Source organism: Rhinatrema bivittatum, chromosome 7 (genome assembly GCF_901001135.1).
Source record: "Rhinatrema bivittatum chromosome 7, aRhiBiv1.1, whole genome shotgun sequence".
NCBI lineage: Eukaryota > Metazoa > Chordata > Amphibia > Gymnophiona > Rhinatrematidae > Rhinatrema > Rhinatrema bivittatum.
In genome coordinates, this window is record NC_042621.1 from 153,561,289 (window position 1) to 153,577,412 (window position 16,124).

The 16,124-nt window shown below is 41.0% G+C and overlaps 1 protein-coding gene across 1 annotated transcript in view; it reads left to right on the plus strand.

Moving 5' to 3' along the window:
* PARG (poly(ADP-ribose) glycohydrolase) overlaps positions 1 to 16,124 on the plus strand; it is a 511,630-nt gene that overhangs the window by 245,585 nt on the left and 249,921 nt on the right. The window contains exon 15 of the mRNA XM_029610698.1: positions 12,858 to 12,937. Within this exon, the coding sequence (XP_029466558.1) occupies positions 12,858 to 12,937 (80 nt within the window). The remainder of the gene's footprint in view (positions 1 to 12,857; positions 12,938 to 16,124) is intronic.

Sequence of the window (16,124 nt, forward strand, 5' to 3'; positions counted from 1 at the left end):
TATACAGCTCCCAGCCCGTGCCTGAACCCAGCACCAGCCGTGATGCTCTCAAGAAGGCAAGTCCTACCGGCCCCAGAACCCAAGGTCTCAACCTGTGGGGGAGGGCTCTGGTTGGGCAGAAGAGGGGAGAGACCGAGGCAGCCCCTGCCATCAATGCAACTCATTTAGGTGGGGAGCTAGATGCAGGCTAAGGCTTGAGAAGCTGGGAAAAGGAAGAAAGGATAAAAGCCTGAGAATGGCTGGGCCATAGGCGTAGTTTGTGAGGGCAAGAGCTAAGGCAATCATGCTGGGGGGAGGGGGGAGGAGGAGCAACTCGGCACCAGTTTGGAGCATTTTGGGGGGAGGGGGTGGCATTTCCCCTCTCCATACCCCCACAAGCTATGCATATGTCTCAGGCAGCTGGGAAAAAAAACAAAGAAAAGCAATAAAGAGCAAACACAATAATGGAAGAAGATTCCATCCTCCTCCCCCTAAAAAGTATAAAAAGGGAGTAAAATGAGTAAAAAAAAAAAAAGTCCCTTAAACAAAAATAAAGCAAACAAATAGCTTGTAGAAAAAAAATGTAAACTATTAAGGGAAACTATTTTCTCTAGATACTGACGATTTTAGATAGTACCCAAATCTTAAATATTTTCCTAGGGCAGTAATGCTATTAAAATAACTGTTTCTAACTTAACTACAAAGAATATTAATGTAGTATATTGCTTTTTTTGAATTTGTGATTGAAAACATTTAGAACATCCCCAAACATAGTATTTTATCCTGTTTCATGTCATTAAATCATTGGCAGGGCCCCTAGTTTGCTGCAATTCTGCAGTTGCCACAAGAGACCAGGAGCTGGATCAAATAACAGCAGCATTGGCCCGTTCATCTCTTCTCCCTCCTTGCCAGCTACTGATCTTAATCCAGGCAGCTGTGGCACCTTGGACCACTTTCTCTTCCCTTGCTCTGGCACTGGGCTGCAGGAGAAGGTTAGCCAGTCTGGATGAGGATTGACAGCGGCCGCGGAGTGGGAGAGAGATGCAGGCCGATGGATTGGCCAAAGATCGAAAGGAAAAAGCCTAAATAGCAGCAGGAATAGGAAGGACACGGTGAGAAAAGTTGGGGAAATATTGTATTTAAGGTGTGAATAAGGGGACATGAAGTGTGTTTGTGAGGATGTCAGAGGGGTGTGTCCGTGAGTGAAGGAATTGGAGGTGCTGTGGGGTTTGTGGGTTAGTGAAGGGGTAAGAAAAGGGGGATGGAGTGTGCAAGGGGTCTGGGAGAGGGGTGCATAATAGTGAAGGGATTAGCATTGGGAGGAATTGCGTGAGAATGTGGATCCCATATCTTGATCCTGGATCCCCGTTCTTACTCATTTCCCTTCCATCTCTTCCATATCCTCTCCCTCTATTTCTTCACCTTGGACTTGGATTGAATTACTTGTCTTTCCAAGGCAGTGCTCAGCGGGCGTTATAATTGAGGTACAGTAGGGAGGTCCCTATCCTAAAGAAGGCTTGTAATCTAAGTTGGTATCTTTTTCTATCTACTCCCCTTATTCTCTATCTCCCTTCTCCTTTCCTGGAACCAATTACTAAAATCCCTTTTCATTAAAAATAAATAAATAAATAAATTAGCCTCATAAGAAATGTTAGAAAATGACCATTTTTATAAAGTAAAATACAAAGTAGCATTTACTATTCAAATCTATGCAAATGTGCCAAATAATTGCCACAGACTTTCAGAAATGTTGATAGAGAAGTTTGTAACTCTTGCTACAGAATTTACCCCTGAGCTGCTGCAGGAAATTGGGTCTGTGGTCATGCAGCACCTGAGCCTTGTGTTTAATGATGCTGGCTTAGAACATTGGCATTTGTGAACCTGGATCAGTGTTCAGCCTCCTGTTTCATGGAAATTGCAATGGCAGTTATGGTAGCCAATGGAAAAGAAAATCAGTCAGTCTGGAAAACATCATAAGATGTCTTTTGAATAAACAAGTATTAAATGGAAATATATTCCTGGCACCCAGTCCAGCAAGTTCATTGTAGAGACTATCTAGTTTGGACAGTGCAGCAAACAGACATAATTGGTAATGGATATTTGTAATCACCCAGTAATCTTTTTGTGAGGTCTTATCACTGTTGCAATGTTTCCAGTCCTCCTAATGTCTGAAAGGCATCTGAAAGTATAAATCTGTCTGCAGAAAACTGTAATTGACCTAAATTATAGACAGAGTTGGAACCTAGGTGTGTTTCTCTCTTTATGTAAAAAGTTCTGTCTCTGCATTAAATCTTTTATTCCCAGTTATTTCAGGTTTATGGCCCATCATTTCTGGTTTTAGCAATATGAAGTAATACAAAAATACAGAATTGTTTAAGATTCACATCTAACACTACAAAAACATAAGTTGGTTAGCTTGAGAAAAGAATAATGTTGCATTTTCTGGCCCTTGGTAAGTCTTAATTTTTAAACTGCTCTCTCTGTGGTAATCCAGAGGAAGGTGATACAACAATCTGTGTGTATCCAATCCTGAAGCAGTTAAAAAAAAAAATTCTTAGACCTCAAATGTGCTAGTAAGTTTGTCACTAGACCAGCATTTTACTCAAATTTTAACTATCAGCTAGCTACTTGCCAATCCATTTATCTCCAAAGTAGTTTCAGACCCTGCCTTGTCTGATTATCTGTTATGAAAATGCATAAAGTTTACATACACTATCACAATTTATCCAACTCTATCTCATGCATATTCATTGTCTGAGATGTTCTCTCAGGATTGGTTTAGAAAACACTGCTTCAAACGCTTGTTCTGATTGCTTTTCTGTTAGTGGCAGATCCATTGTTTTTGTTTAGAGCGGAGGAATAGCCTTGTGGTTAGAGCAGTAGGTAGAGAAGGTAGAATTCAAATTTCCTTTCTCCCACTGATGCTTCTTGTGACTCTGGCCAAGTTATTTAACCCTTTATTGAAGGGGTGGCCAACTTTAGTCCTCGAGAGCCACAAACAGGCCCAATGAATATGCATGAGATAAATTTGCATGCACCGCCTCTACTGTTTGCAAATCTATCTCATGCATATTCATTGTAGATATCCTGAAAACCTGGCCTCTTTGTGGCTCTCAAGGTCTGGAGTTGGCTACCCCTACTCTGTTACTTCAGTTACAAATTAGGGCCTCATTTACTAACATTTTTCCCATAGACACAGATTGGGAGAAATGCCATTATAAAGCAAGCCCTTAAATTGTAAGTCCTGTAGGTCAGAGACCTACATATTGTATCTGATTGTAACTCACTTTGAGCTTGGATTTGGATAGGTAAGAAATTAAACTTAAAATCCAAATTTTAAGTGTGGAAATCCGGAAGAACTGTATTCGATGGGGGGTGAAGGGCTGATGTGCACGGAGCAGGAGAGAGACCTTGGGGTGATAGTGTCTAATGATCTGAAATCGGCGAAACAATGTGACAAGGTGATAGCTAAAGCCAGAAGAATGCTGGGCTGCATAGAGAAAAAGAAGAGGGGAGAGGGTCAAACCTTGAGGAACCCCAAACAATGTTTTATATGAGAAACAAAATTTATCTTGAAAAATAATTAACTGTTCTCTAGAATCTAGAAAACTTGATAACCATTTCAACACCTGGCCTTTAATTCCCACAAGATTTCAACGATGCAATATATTTATTTATTTATTTATTTATTATTTTTGTTATACCGAGTTTCATGACTAATATCACATCAACCCGGTTTACAGCTAACAATGTGTGTAGGGTAAAGCGTAATATAATAAACAAATTTCCCAATTGAAACTTTAAATACAGTAAAACGATAATAAGGATGTGAGAAAGTTACAATAAAACAGGGAAAATTAACTAGGATCAGAAAAGGGGAGGAGAAAGAGTATAAAGAGATATTTACAAATCAGACAGTTTCATCAAGTAACATAATTGTATAGCAAAGTAACATAATTGTATAGCAAAGATAGAGCGGTCCATCAAATCAAATGCACTGGACAGATCTATTAAAACTAACAGACGTTTCTCCTCTATCCAAAGCTGTGAGAAGTTTTTTTCTCAAAGAAATCATCAAAGTCTCAGTGCTACAATATTGTCTAAATCCTTCCTGAGCATCATCTAAAATATTACTTTCCATCACATATTCTGAAATTTCACTAAAAACTAATTTCTCTAAGATATTTACCAAGAATGGTAAATTGGAAACTGGTCTGGAATTTTTACAGATCTTCAGATCCAAATTATTCTTCTTCAGAAGGGGTTTAATCACTGCCTTTGTCAAAACAATAGGAACTTCACTCAATTCCAAAGATGCATTAATAACAGACAAAAATCCCTTTAACACTTCGTCTGAAAAATCCAAAAAATGTTTCGAGGGGCACGGATCTAATAAACAATTGGAAAACTTCATTTTATAGTTTTAATTCTGTTAATGAAACAGTATCAAAAACAATACCATTACCCTCAACTACTTTCTCAACTGATTTCGACAAAGGTAACTCCAAGCAGAAATCTGACTTATCCAGCAATTGACCACCGGCATCATTATTGTTACAAATTGGGAGGTGGACCCCTGTTCCGAGGTAAATTAAGTGCTACCGAAGAGAGAGTCAACCCTCTGAGGTATCTACCGTCGGAAGGCAAGGCCAGGTGAATCAGCAGCTGAATGAAGACTTCGCCCTGGAAGCTCGTGATCCCCCCCCCCTCCCCCCAGGAGGAGCCTGTAGAGATCCGGCCGCTGGGACTTTAGGAGACTCACTGAAGATTGAAGATAATCTGGAAGCAGGCGCCTCCTGCAGGTCGTGGATTCCAGACAGCTGGCGCCTCCAGCAGGTCGTAAACAGTCCAGGAGTAGAGCTGAAGAATGGTCCGCAGCTGGTCCGATGGTTGATTCCAGAAGGGGGTTGAAAGCCAGTCCAGGAGAAGTGTCGGAAGCTGGTCCAGGGTCAAGCCAAGAGAAGAACGAAGTCGGTCCACGGATCAGATGCCAATAATCTGTCCAACGAGGAAGGAGAGCAGGAGCGGGACGAAGACCAGGAACGAAACCAGGGAGCCAGAACCAGGAACAAAGACACTGGAACTAATCAAGCCAGAAGCCTCAATACCAAGGCAAGGTCTGAGGAGCAGACCTTGCCTTAAATATCCCAGAGAGGGAGGAGTCTTCAGGAAGGAGCCACGACAACTTCCTGTTACGGCCCCTTTAAATCAATTCTTCAGCCGCGCGTGCGCAGCTCTAACTCTTAGAAGTGGGTGGAGTCAGCCCGGCCGAGCAAGAACCATGCGGCTGTGCTCAACAGCGGCCGCGGCCACGTAGGGATCACCTGGGAGGGCTGCCTGCACCCACAGGAGCCCTGGAAGAGGACCGTGGTGGCCTGCCCGTGCCGGCCCCAATCACGAACCACCGCGGCCGGCAGCCATGACCGCCGCAGCATCTGAGGTATTCCGCCGCCTCTGGTAAGGAGCCGGCCCCGGTTGCGGACCGCCACAACCGGCGGCCATAACAATTATGGCAACTTAATTTCTGATGCTTAGATTCATGTAATAAATTCTGAATCTGTTCAACTGAAAGTCTGTATCATATATCTCCTTTGCAGCTTATCTCCTCCAGGGTATACATATTTAGTTGCTTCAACCTCTCCTCATAAATCATTTGATGGAGACCCTTCATCGTTTTGGTCGCTCTTCTCTTGATCGCCTCCATCTTGTCTTTGTCCCTTTAGAGATACGGTCTCCAGAACTGAATACAGTACTCCAGTGAGGTTTCACCAAGGATCTGTACAAGGGGATTATCACCTCCTTTTTCTTACTGGTTATTCCTCTCTGTGCAGCCCTGCAGTCTTCTGATTTTAGCTATCGCCTTGTTGCATTGCTTCATCATATTCAGATCACTGGACACTATCACCCCAAGGTCCCTCTCTTGCTCTGTGCACAACAGCCATTCATCTCCTATCACATACAGTTCTGTTGGATTACCACATCCCAGATGCATTACTCTGCACTTCTTGGCGTTGAATCCTAGTTGCCATATCTTCGACCACTGTTCAAGACTCCTTAAATCACATCTCATTTTCTCTACTCCTTCCGGAGTGTCCACCCTGTTGCAGGTCTTAGTAACATCCACAAATAGACAAACTTTACCTTCTATCCCTTCTGCAATGTCGCACACAGAGATATTGACCAGTATCGGACCCAACACCAATCCTTGTGGCACTCCGCGTAACACCTTTCAGTCTTCAGAGAAGATTCCATTTACCATCACACGCTGTCTTCTATCTGTCAACCAGTTTGTAATCCGTACCACCACCTTGTAGCTCACTTCTAAGCTTCTCATTTGATTCACAAGCCTCCTATGCGGGACCATATTAAAACTTTGCTGAAATCCAACTAGATGACATCGAGCGCTCTTCCTTGATCCAATTCTTTAATCACCAAATCAAAAAAATCAATCTGATTTGTCTGACAAGACTTTCCCCTAGTGAATCAATGTTGCCTTGGGTCCAGCAAGCCTCCTGAGTGTAGATAGTTCACTATCCTTTCCTTTAGCAGAGTCTCCATTAATTTTCCCACCACTGAGGTGAGGCTAACCAGCCTGTAGTTCCCAGCTTTTTCTCTGCTAGCACTCTTATGGAGTGGGACCATTACGGCTCTTCTCCAATCACTCAGCACCACTCCCATTTCCAGGAGTGGTCCTGCAGCGGACCTGCCAGCTGTCCCACCAGTGGATCCACCAAGCTGGCAATCCTGATCCCTGTCCTGATGGTAAAAAAAAAATGGTACCACTCCAGTTTCTCCTCCTTCCCTTTTGACTGTTTAAAAATTTTATATATCTACACTTACATACATCTTCTCGCCCTACTTCTCTTTCCCAATCTCCCTCCTAATCAGAACCAATCCAATTGCTCTTCCCATTTGTCTCCCTCCCCAACCCCCTCAGAAGCCACCAGGTCCAGCTGGGAGGATGACACATGCTTACCTGCTCCCAATTTGCCATCCAGCATTGAGCTCACAATGGATCATCATTGTCAGAGCAATGCTTTTTTCCACATCAGGAAGGGTTACCCATGTGTCTTCATCCTGACTTGGGAGGAAGAGAGAAATATGGAGGGAGCACTTGGATATATTTTGGTTGGGAATGGGGCTGGGTCAGGGAAGCAAGGCCTTTCTTTACAGTTGGAAGGGTCAGAGGATTGGGTGGCACAGCTTTTGTTTTATATTGTTTTATGAGTTGAAGGGAGGCGGACCTCAAATGGCCCAACACTTTTTATTTTTTTTTTTTTTGAGGGATGAGAGGAGGGAATTGAGTGGCTGGACACTTTTTTTTTTCTTTTATTTCTTATAGATTTAGGTCTGCTGTTTTAACACATAAGTTTGCCTGCTCAAATTAAGAAAATAACGCTGAAAAATGGTGCCTTAAGTTTCTCTCTCCCCCCACCCCCTAACCAGACCTCCCAGTTTCTTAGCACACTGCACATTTAGCCAGTGAAAGCTGGCTAGTTGGAGGGGTCCAGTTTTAAGCCAGCAAGGTTTAACTGGCTAGCTCTCTGAAGTTCATGCGTGGCTTGTTGCAACTTAAGCCTCCTACTCGGCCTCCAGAGATCTCCTGGGACCTCAATGTAGTCCTGTCCCAGCTCATGAAGGATCTATTTGAACCCTTGCGATCTGAAGTACCTGTCCTGGAAGGTCATCTTCTTGGTAGCAGTTACTTCACCAGATTTGGTATAAGAGGGGTATGACTGTTATAAGACTGAAGGGGGATTCCAGGTGGTTAGTGGCATGCTGGGCATGCTCAGTGTGTCTAGAAACTTTGACAAAAGTTTTCTGTGCCAAGCTCCATCTGATGATGTCACCCATGTGACAGGACTAACATCCTGCTGTCCTTGGAGATCACCTGTTGTTACAGGTAAGCAATTCTGCTTTACTGGATTCATTTCTGGCTGTTTCTTCTTTTATTTATGTTTTTTACAAATACTTTTCTCTCCAATTTTCTCTTATGCCTCTGCCCCAATGCTCAAAGTATTTTGTTTTCTCACACTCCCAATTCATTTATGGTTCACTCCTGTCTGCTAACAAACTAACCTTGTCTTGATTTATTTAAGGATTCTTGATGCCTTTTGATTTCTTTTGTTTAAGGGATTATTTAATTTATTTATTATTATTACCAAAAGTATGAAATAAGAGAAGTTCCATGGAGAATGCGACACAGATGTAATTTATACAATGTCTACTTTCTGAAATGCAAAAACACAATCCATTTCCATTCTAAGAGCCTGACTACCTGGAGGCCTTCATTTTTTAAAGGCAGCCCGTCTGTTCATTCCACAGCAGCAGATGAATAATGTTCTGTCAATTTTCATTGCAAGCCCCACTTTGCTATACTTCAAAACTGTTTTTCAAAATGAGATCTTAAGCCCCTAGGGTTTTTTTTTTGTTTTTTTTTTTTACATGAAACTTATTTTAGTGTTTCTAGTACTAGAAGATTCAAAGCCCTCTCCACCATATCGCCCTCCAGGCAAAGTGCATTACTTGTAAACAGTAACAGTGACCTGCCATTGTAAAAGCAGGAAGTTAAAACAATACAAGTGCACCCTGCTTGAAGCTAGATGCTGAACAACAGCACAGATGAAAACATTTGCTTGATGGCTAAAGATAGAAGGGGTCTGTTTTATTGACCAGTTCTTTTCAAAATTATAAGTTGGTATTTTAGAAATGGTTCTCTGGGCAGTAAAGTTCGGGTTTATTTTGATTGTTATCTTTTTGTTTTAAATTTGCTGTAAATAAATTGTTACTGGACCATGACTTTGGTGTACTGTAAAATGTCTGAGGGACAGTTACATTATCTTCTCTCTTCCTGTCCTAATCACTAAATAGAAAACTGATCAGAGGAACATTTTGTTTTATGCTCTTGGGTGTATGTATTTCAGGGAGGTCTGTTCTAAGACATCCCTATTGAATAAAAGGAGATAACTTTGATGATGATTCTTGTATAAGTTATATGTTTGCTAGAATTGGAATTGACTTATTTGAGATGATTGAAATTGGGCCGTAGAGAACAGATGCTTACTAGTCAATCCTTTTGGTCATGCTGGCCCCCATGGTGTAGGTTGCAGCAAGTTTGTTTGATGGGGCCAAGAGGACTTCGTTGCACCACAAAAATGGACAAGCTAGAGTCCTGGGAGGAAGACTGCAACTCCTGGTAGAGATACAGCTGTATTGCTTAATCTTGGAGACCTGTTGTCAAGTCTGGGAGGGTTCTGTTGCTGCCTACAGATACATCTAGGTTAGAAAAGTAATGAAGTGAAAAAATACAGGGGAAATGTTTTTGTGCTAAGTTTCAACGGATGGCACCTATGAGCTAGAACTTCTGAAGTTAGTATCCTTAAGAGACAAAGTATCTGATTTACAGATCCAGGTTTTCAATATGGGATTTGTTCACCCAGTTTGAGACTGGAATGAGGCTGTGGTGAAGACTATTAGGGAAGAGGGGTGAAGAAAAAACAGGTTTCAGAACTTGAGCAGAAGTTTCACAAAAGGCTGAATATCATTGATAACGAGCTTATAATTAGCCATTTTAACCTTGGCAGGGTAGAATAAAAACATAAGGCTTGCCATATTGGGTCAGACCAAGGGTCCATCAAGCTCAGTATCCTGTCACCAACAGTAGCCAAACCAGGTCATAAGTACCTGGCAGGATCCCAAGGGGTAGATAGAGTCCAAGCTGCTTATCCCAAAAATAACCAGTGGATTTCTGCAACTCTCCCTTAATAATTGTTAATGGACTTTTTCTCCGGGAGCTTGTCCAAACCTTTTTTAAATGTAGCTATACTAATAGCTTTCACCACAGCCTCTGGCAACAAGTTCCAGAACTTAGTTATGCATTGAGTAAAAAAAAAATATTTTCTCTTATTAGTGTTAAATGTATTACCCACCCAGTAACTTCATTGTGTGTCTCCTGGTCTCTGTACTTTTCAAAAGAGTAAACTCGTTCCATTCCACTCTATCATATCTCCCCTCAACTATCTCTTCTCCAAGCTGAAGAGTCCTAACCTCTTTAGCCTTTCTTCATAGGGTAATTGTTCCATTCCCTTTATCATTTTGGTTGCCCTTCTCTGTACCTTTTCTAATTCCATTATATCTTTCTTGAGATGTGATGACCAGAACTGAACACAATACTCAAGATGAAGTCGCACCATGGAGAGATATAGAAGCATTATGAAATTCTCTGTTTTATTCTCCATTCCTTTCCTAATAATCCCGATCATTCTATTTACTTTCTTGACTGGTGCTGCCCACTGAGCAGAAGATTTCAACATATTTTCAATGAGGACACCTAGATCCTTTTCCAGAGTGATGGCTCCTAATGTGGAACCTTGCATTTTGTAGCTATAATTTGGGTTACTCTTCTCTAAGTGCATCACTTTGGGAAGAAAACAGATCATTTCATTTGCTATTTGCATGCATAGTCTCCCAGTTTTGCAATGTCCTCTTGCAATTTCTCACAATCCTCTTGTGATTTGACAACTTCGAATAATTTTGTGTCATTGGCAAATTTGATCACCTCACTTGTTCTCATTTCTAGGTCATTTATAAATATATTAAAAAGCATTGGTCCCAGAAAAGATCCCTGGGGCACTCTACTATTCACTCTTTTCCATTGGGAAAATTTGCATTTAGCCCTATTCTGTTTTCTGTCTTTTAACCAGTTGGCAATCCACAATAGGACTCTGCCACCTATCCCATGACTTTCTAATTTCCTAAAAAGTCTCTCATGAGGGACTTTGTCAAATGCTTTCTGGAAATCCAGATACATTATATCAACTGGCTCATCTTTATCCACATGTTTATTTACGCCTCAAAAAAATGTAGCAGATTTGTGAGGCAAGACTTCCTTTGGCTAAATCCATGTTGACTTTGTTCCATTTGAATACATTATCAGCCTCTTAAAAGTATTCATGAACCTCATTATTCCTTCATAGACATGCTAAGTTGCTCTAGTAACGTCATCCTTTTATAGAAAAAGGATGAGAAACAGTCATGATGTCAAAGCAACTCAATGGCAAGAAGCCAAAAACAGCTGCCTAGACGTCAGGCACAAGCTTCATCTGTTGCATACTCCCAATACATATTTGGGCCTGGAATCATTGTGATAAAAATGAACATTCATACACGTTAAAAAAAAAAAAAAAAAAAAAAAAAAAGTGTGTGCCAGGACAAACATTATCAAAGACTTCAGATAGCACAAAGCATGATGTGCTGCAGTCTTTATGAGCAAATAATACCCAGACACTGTCTCTACCATTGCTGTAATGATGAAGAGCAGCCCTGCCCATAAAGAGGTAACATAAGCTCCTCAAATGGCAAAACTCACTTTTCTATTATTCTAAGGACGCTCCATGCCCCTCTTCCAATACTTGGATTGCCTTACAAAGCTGATCAACTTAAATGAGATCTGGATATCATCAGAAAAATGGGGACCAGGGATAAGATGTTTTGTTTGCCATGGGGCGCTTTCAAGAGAAAAGCTTCCAAACAGGAAGACAATAAAGCATTGTCACAGTGTTACCAGTTTTATAAGGGTAATTTTCTGTAAGGGTGGTAACAACAAGCACAGGGTGGTAAGGCCAAAATCTGCAATCAGAATTGCAAGGGAAACCAAATAAATCTTGTCACCCAACTAAGATAATATTTTATTATAAGGAATACAAATACTACATATTACAGTATCAGATTATAGTTTGATTATACAGAAATTTAATTATTTTACATTCAGAAGGGATCATTATAGAATAGGTAAACAGAGAGCAGGGCTCTGCTACTTATCTTTGCAAGCACAGCAGTAGGATTTAACTGGCAGTTGGCCAAACTGCTTCTTGTAGATCAGATGGACAGGGAGGTCAAATGATCAGTCTGCACATATTTGCTTCATGGTGTTGGCCCTTATGAAATTTCCCTGTCTTGTTTCATATCTTATATCTTTTCGGCAGCATGTCTCTAAGAGACATTTGTGATGTCTTCCCTGTCGATCAAGGGGCATCTTGTATGTACTTTGTCCAGAGTCACTGTAACTTTGCACGCAGAATGTGTTTTGGCTTCAAGAGGAGATGTCTCCTATTGTTCTAGGAAAGCAGGAGTGTGGCCTTGCAAAGTTTGCACACACACTCACACATGAACAATAGACAGTTCTCAGTGGTTTTAGCAAATTCATTGATCTTGGCTTTTCACTAAAATCAGCATTGTGTAATATTCCATCTTGGTTCACAGAAGTTAGTATGAGTCTCATTTTACAATCTGCAGAATTTCCTTAGTTATATCATATTTTAATGAAATGTCCATCAGACTCTACATAGCTAGGGTAAATTAGCCTTTGTACGCAACTTGTGTAAGCGAATCCTATTTTTGTAACTTTGAAAATTTATTTGTGGAGAAAACTGAAATTTTCTTTTGCAGGTTATGATGCCTTTAACTGATCATTGTAAAAAGATTGTCCAGAGAGGATTGCCTGATCTGTTGGTGCTGCAAAGGTCCCTTCTGTGGTTGTAAACTCTGAGCATGCTCTAATTCTACTTACAGTTTAAGTATCCATGAATGTACAAGCAGAGCAAATAAAGCACCAACTTCTGGAGTTGTTTTGTGCTAAGAATGTTTTATACATGTATTAGTACACTACAGGCTGCGCATTAGAGATTTTGGTGTACATTTCTTTTGCTGAAGGCACAACACATTAGTGTGTGTCGCTAGTCCTTTAATATACTTCGTGGTCAGCTTTTGTCTACTTATAATTTTTGATGAGGCATTCCTAGTGTCACTACAAATACACTGTATTTGGCTGCTCAGTATCAGAGTTTCTTTTATTTTTTTTTTACTGTTTTTTTAACCAGGTTATTTGAAGGAAGAAGTTCAAGGAAGGCGGAGAAGCTTAAAACTCTCTTCTGCTATTTTAGAAGAGTCACAGAGAAAAGTAAGTCCTTAGCCCTGCAGTAAATAACCTGTATCTTTTCTATTGCTAGAGGAAAACTGAAACTGGGATAGCAGTGTAAAACCCTAAGTAGAATTTGTCTTGAGATTAAAGTGCTGAAAGTTCAGAGAGCCACAGGTCCCTAAATGCTTTTTGCAGCTGTCATAAAATCTACTTACAGAGATGAACTTGCATAGACATGCCTTCATTGCTTAAGCCTTCGCTTGTCCTCTTGCGAGTTTAACTGTTGCTGACCCCAGCGTTCAATTGAATTCTCGTCTGCAGACGTCAGACAGAAAAAATTGAACAGGAGACTGGTGAAATGCTGGCTCCAGTCCTAAGGGAGGCTTCCTTTAGTTTGTTTGTATTGTTATCATATGTGGAAAATATATCCTTGGGGAGGTTATCCTCTTTCTGAAGAAGTACTGAAGTACTGTTTGATCTCAGCTGCTGCAAGCATGTAACCCCATGTACCTCCCATTCCACATGTGTTAAACTCCCTGGGGCCAATGCATTAAAAGTGCAGAGAAAACGGGTGCTCATATTGAGCTCCTGTTTCCCTAACATGCGACAATCCACCTTTCCTGGGCACGCGATTCAATGTTAATGAGGTGCTGTGCTAAAAAGGACACACTAGGGATCAATTGTGTGTTCCTAGCGCATCCTTGGCATCAGGCAACCAGGAGATGTGGCTGTGTGCGATTTAAGAAAATGGACGTTCAATTTACGAGAATGTTTTCCTAATCTGCGCCCAGCCACGGGTTAGGAAAGCGGATGCACGTAAATGTGAGCGTCCGTTTTCCTAACCTGACCACAGTCAAGACTTTTTTTTTTCCCCCTGATGCTGTTTTCTGTGGTTCATCCTACTTAGTATTGCAGTATTCCCTGTACGTACCAGGATCATTCCAGACGGTGGGTTATGTTCCCTGTCCAGCAGATGGAGTTAGAACCAAAAATTCCCAGGGGAGGACCTATATAGCCACGCCTCCCTCGCCTCAATCCTCAGTATAGTTCTAACTCCAGCAGATTGAGCAGGGGACACTGTGGTCCCCAGCACTTTTCTAGTTTTATTTTCTCTTTGAGGGATCAATTAAATAATATTAGATAAAGGTTTTCTTCTAAGGGATAGGTTCTGTAGTGTTCTGACAGGACCACTCCGTTCAAAGAGAGACACTGTTTACCTACAATAAATAAGCTTTTATATGAATGAAGATATGGTGTCTACTATCAAATACATGTTGAGCATAGGCAAAAAGTATGGATGTTGCACACCTTAAACTTAAAAATAAGATCTTCAGGTCCTGTATGTGTGGCTTTTCTGATATCCAGGTTGTATCCACTGAATTTACTGCTTAAGTGTCTTGGTTTTACAAATTCACTTGCTAACCTGTAAATTTCTATAGAAATTCTGACTCTTTCTTACCTAAACTTGCATCATTAGATACTGACCCTCTTACAGACTGGGGGTCCTTTCCAGAAAGAACAGTGCTGAGTTTTTGTCATCAGAGATCCATGCTGATAAGACCAGTAAAAACAGACAGGCCGATACAGTACAGTGCACTCCGGAGCACACTGTTAGCCGGCATTTGGACACGCGTTTTCAATGCGCTAGCTTTACCCCTTATTCAGTACAGGAGAGTGGCCTGTGCGTGCACCGGGAGAGCGGGCACTCGCCCGATCTCCCGCGTTTTTTACTGTATTAGCCCGAGAGTGTGTACGAATTAGCAGTACAGGCTAGTGTAAAATGCAAGTTACCAGTTTAACAGGAGCTGCAGCCAGTGTACCTTAGCACATCTATAACTAAAAAAGAAAGGGCTATGTTGCTCATTTGCACCAAACCTTCATTAGAGGGACAGTCAGAAGACTGTTTTAAAAGCAATGTATGTGCCTACATTGACTGAAAATTGCTGTCAATGTGGATAAAAGTCCACACATTCTTCCACAGTACTTTTAGCCACAATGAGAGCAAGGCACTCCCGGGCCGTGTTGAGAGCAGGAAAGGAAAAATACATGCATAGGTGCATTTTCCAATCTTCACTTGTACATTTCAAGCAGAATTTTGCCCACACAAAAAGCAGGTGGAAGTGACCAAATGGCAGTTTTCAACTTGAAAGCCCTCCCATACTTCCCCTTTGAAAATGAGTTCAAAAACTGGCAGGTAAAAAGCATGTGCAGATTTTGTACCAGTATCGGCAGCATGAGAATTGCCCCATCAAGCAGGGAAAGACTTATGAGCTCTGCTCTAAAATGGGTGGAGTCTTTGTGTCTTGAATCTGCTGATTTTACAGATTGCTTAGATTAATGGGGGAGGGCAAATTTCTAGTACCTAATTGGCTGTACTACTTCACATGCCAGTGTCTTAACCCCATGAAGGTGGTGCTGTACTTCCTTTAAAAAAGAAAAAAAAAGCCATTGTTAAGAGAGACAATAGTCACCATGTAATTGCACCCGGAAGGTGGCCTGTCAGCTGTGAAATGCTCTCTCCCCACCTCCCCCCCCCCCCCCCCATGTTAATGCTGGTCTCTGTAATATTGCGCTACAGTTTACAACTGATTGTGAGGCAATTGTTTTGTCATCAGAAATGGTGCCTCACCCATATTTCTTTTGTAGCAAGTTATATCTGTGTTCTTTCAGCTGACGTGCTTCAGTCCAGCAGTGCCTCCCATTCACTGCAAACTTAAAATCTGCAATAAGTACAGGGATGTGATGTGACTGAGTGTTTGGCCTGTCTTGGTTTCTAAATTCTCATCCCAGTGCATTTTTTAATTTTGTACTCAGCACTATAAGTGATGTACTAAAATGCTTTATAACGCAAAGGGCAACATTTTGACATGACCACCCTATAGCCTTGTTTTAATTTAATTGGAAAGCTAGAAAATGACCTACAAGTTTCCAGTATCCATCTTTTATCAGCTACCTTTGTTGTGCATCTGATAACCAGCAGGGTTGGTGGTATTTACCAACATTCCTTGAGGACCTTAAATAAGTTGGGTTTTCAGGATATTTATTTATTTAAAATATTTATATACCATTTTACCAGTACAAAAATTGATCAAAACGGTTTACAGTCATAAATAGATTAAAGTAAAATTAACTTATGGCAATAAAATAAAAATTAAAATGTTGATAAAAATGAGTAAAGTACAGTTAGAAATGAAAAAAATACAATATGTGATCAATATAAAAAAAT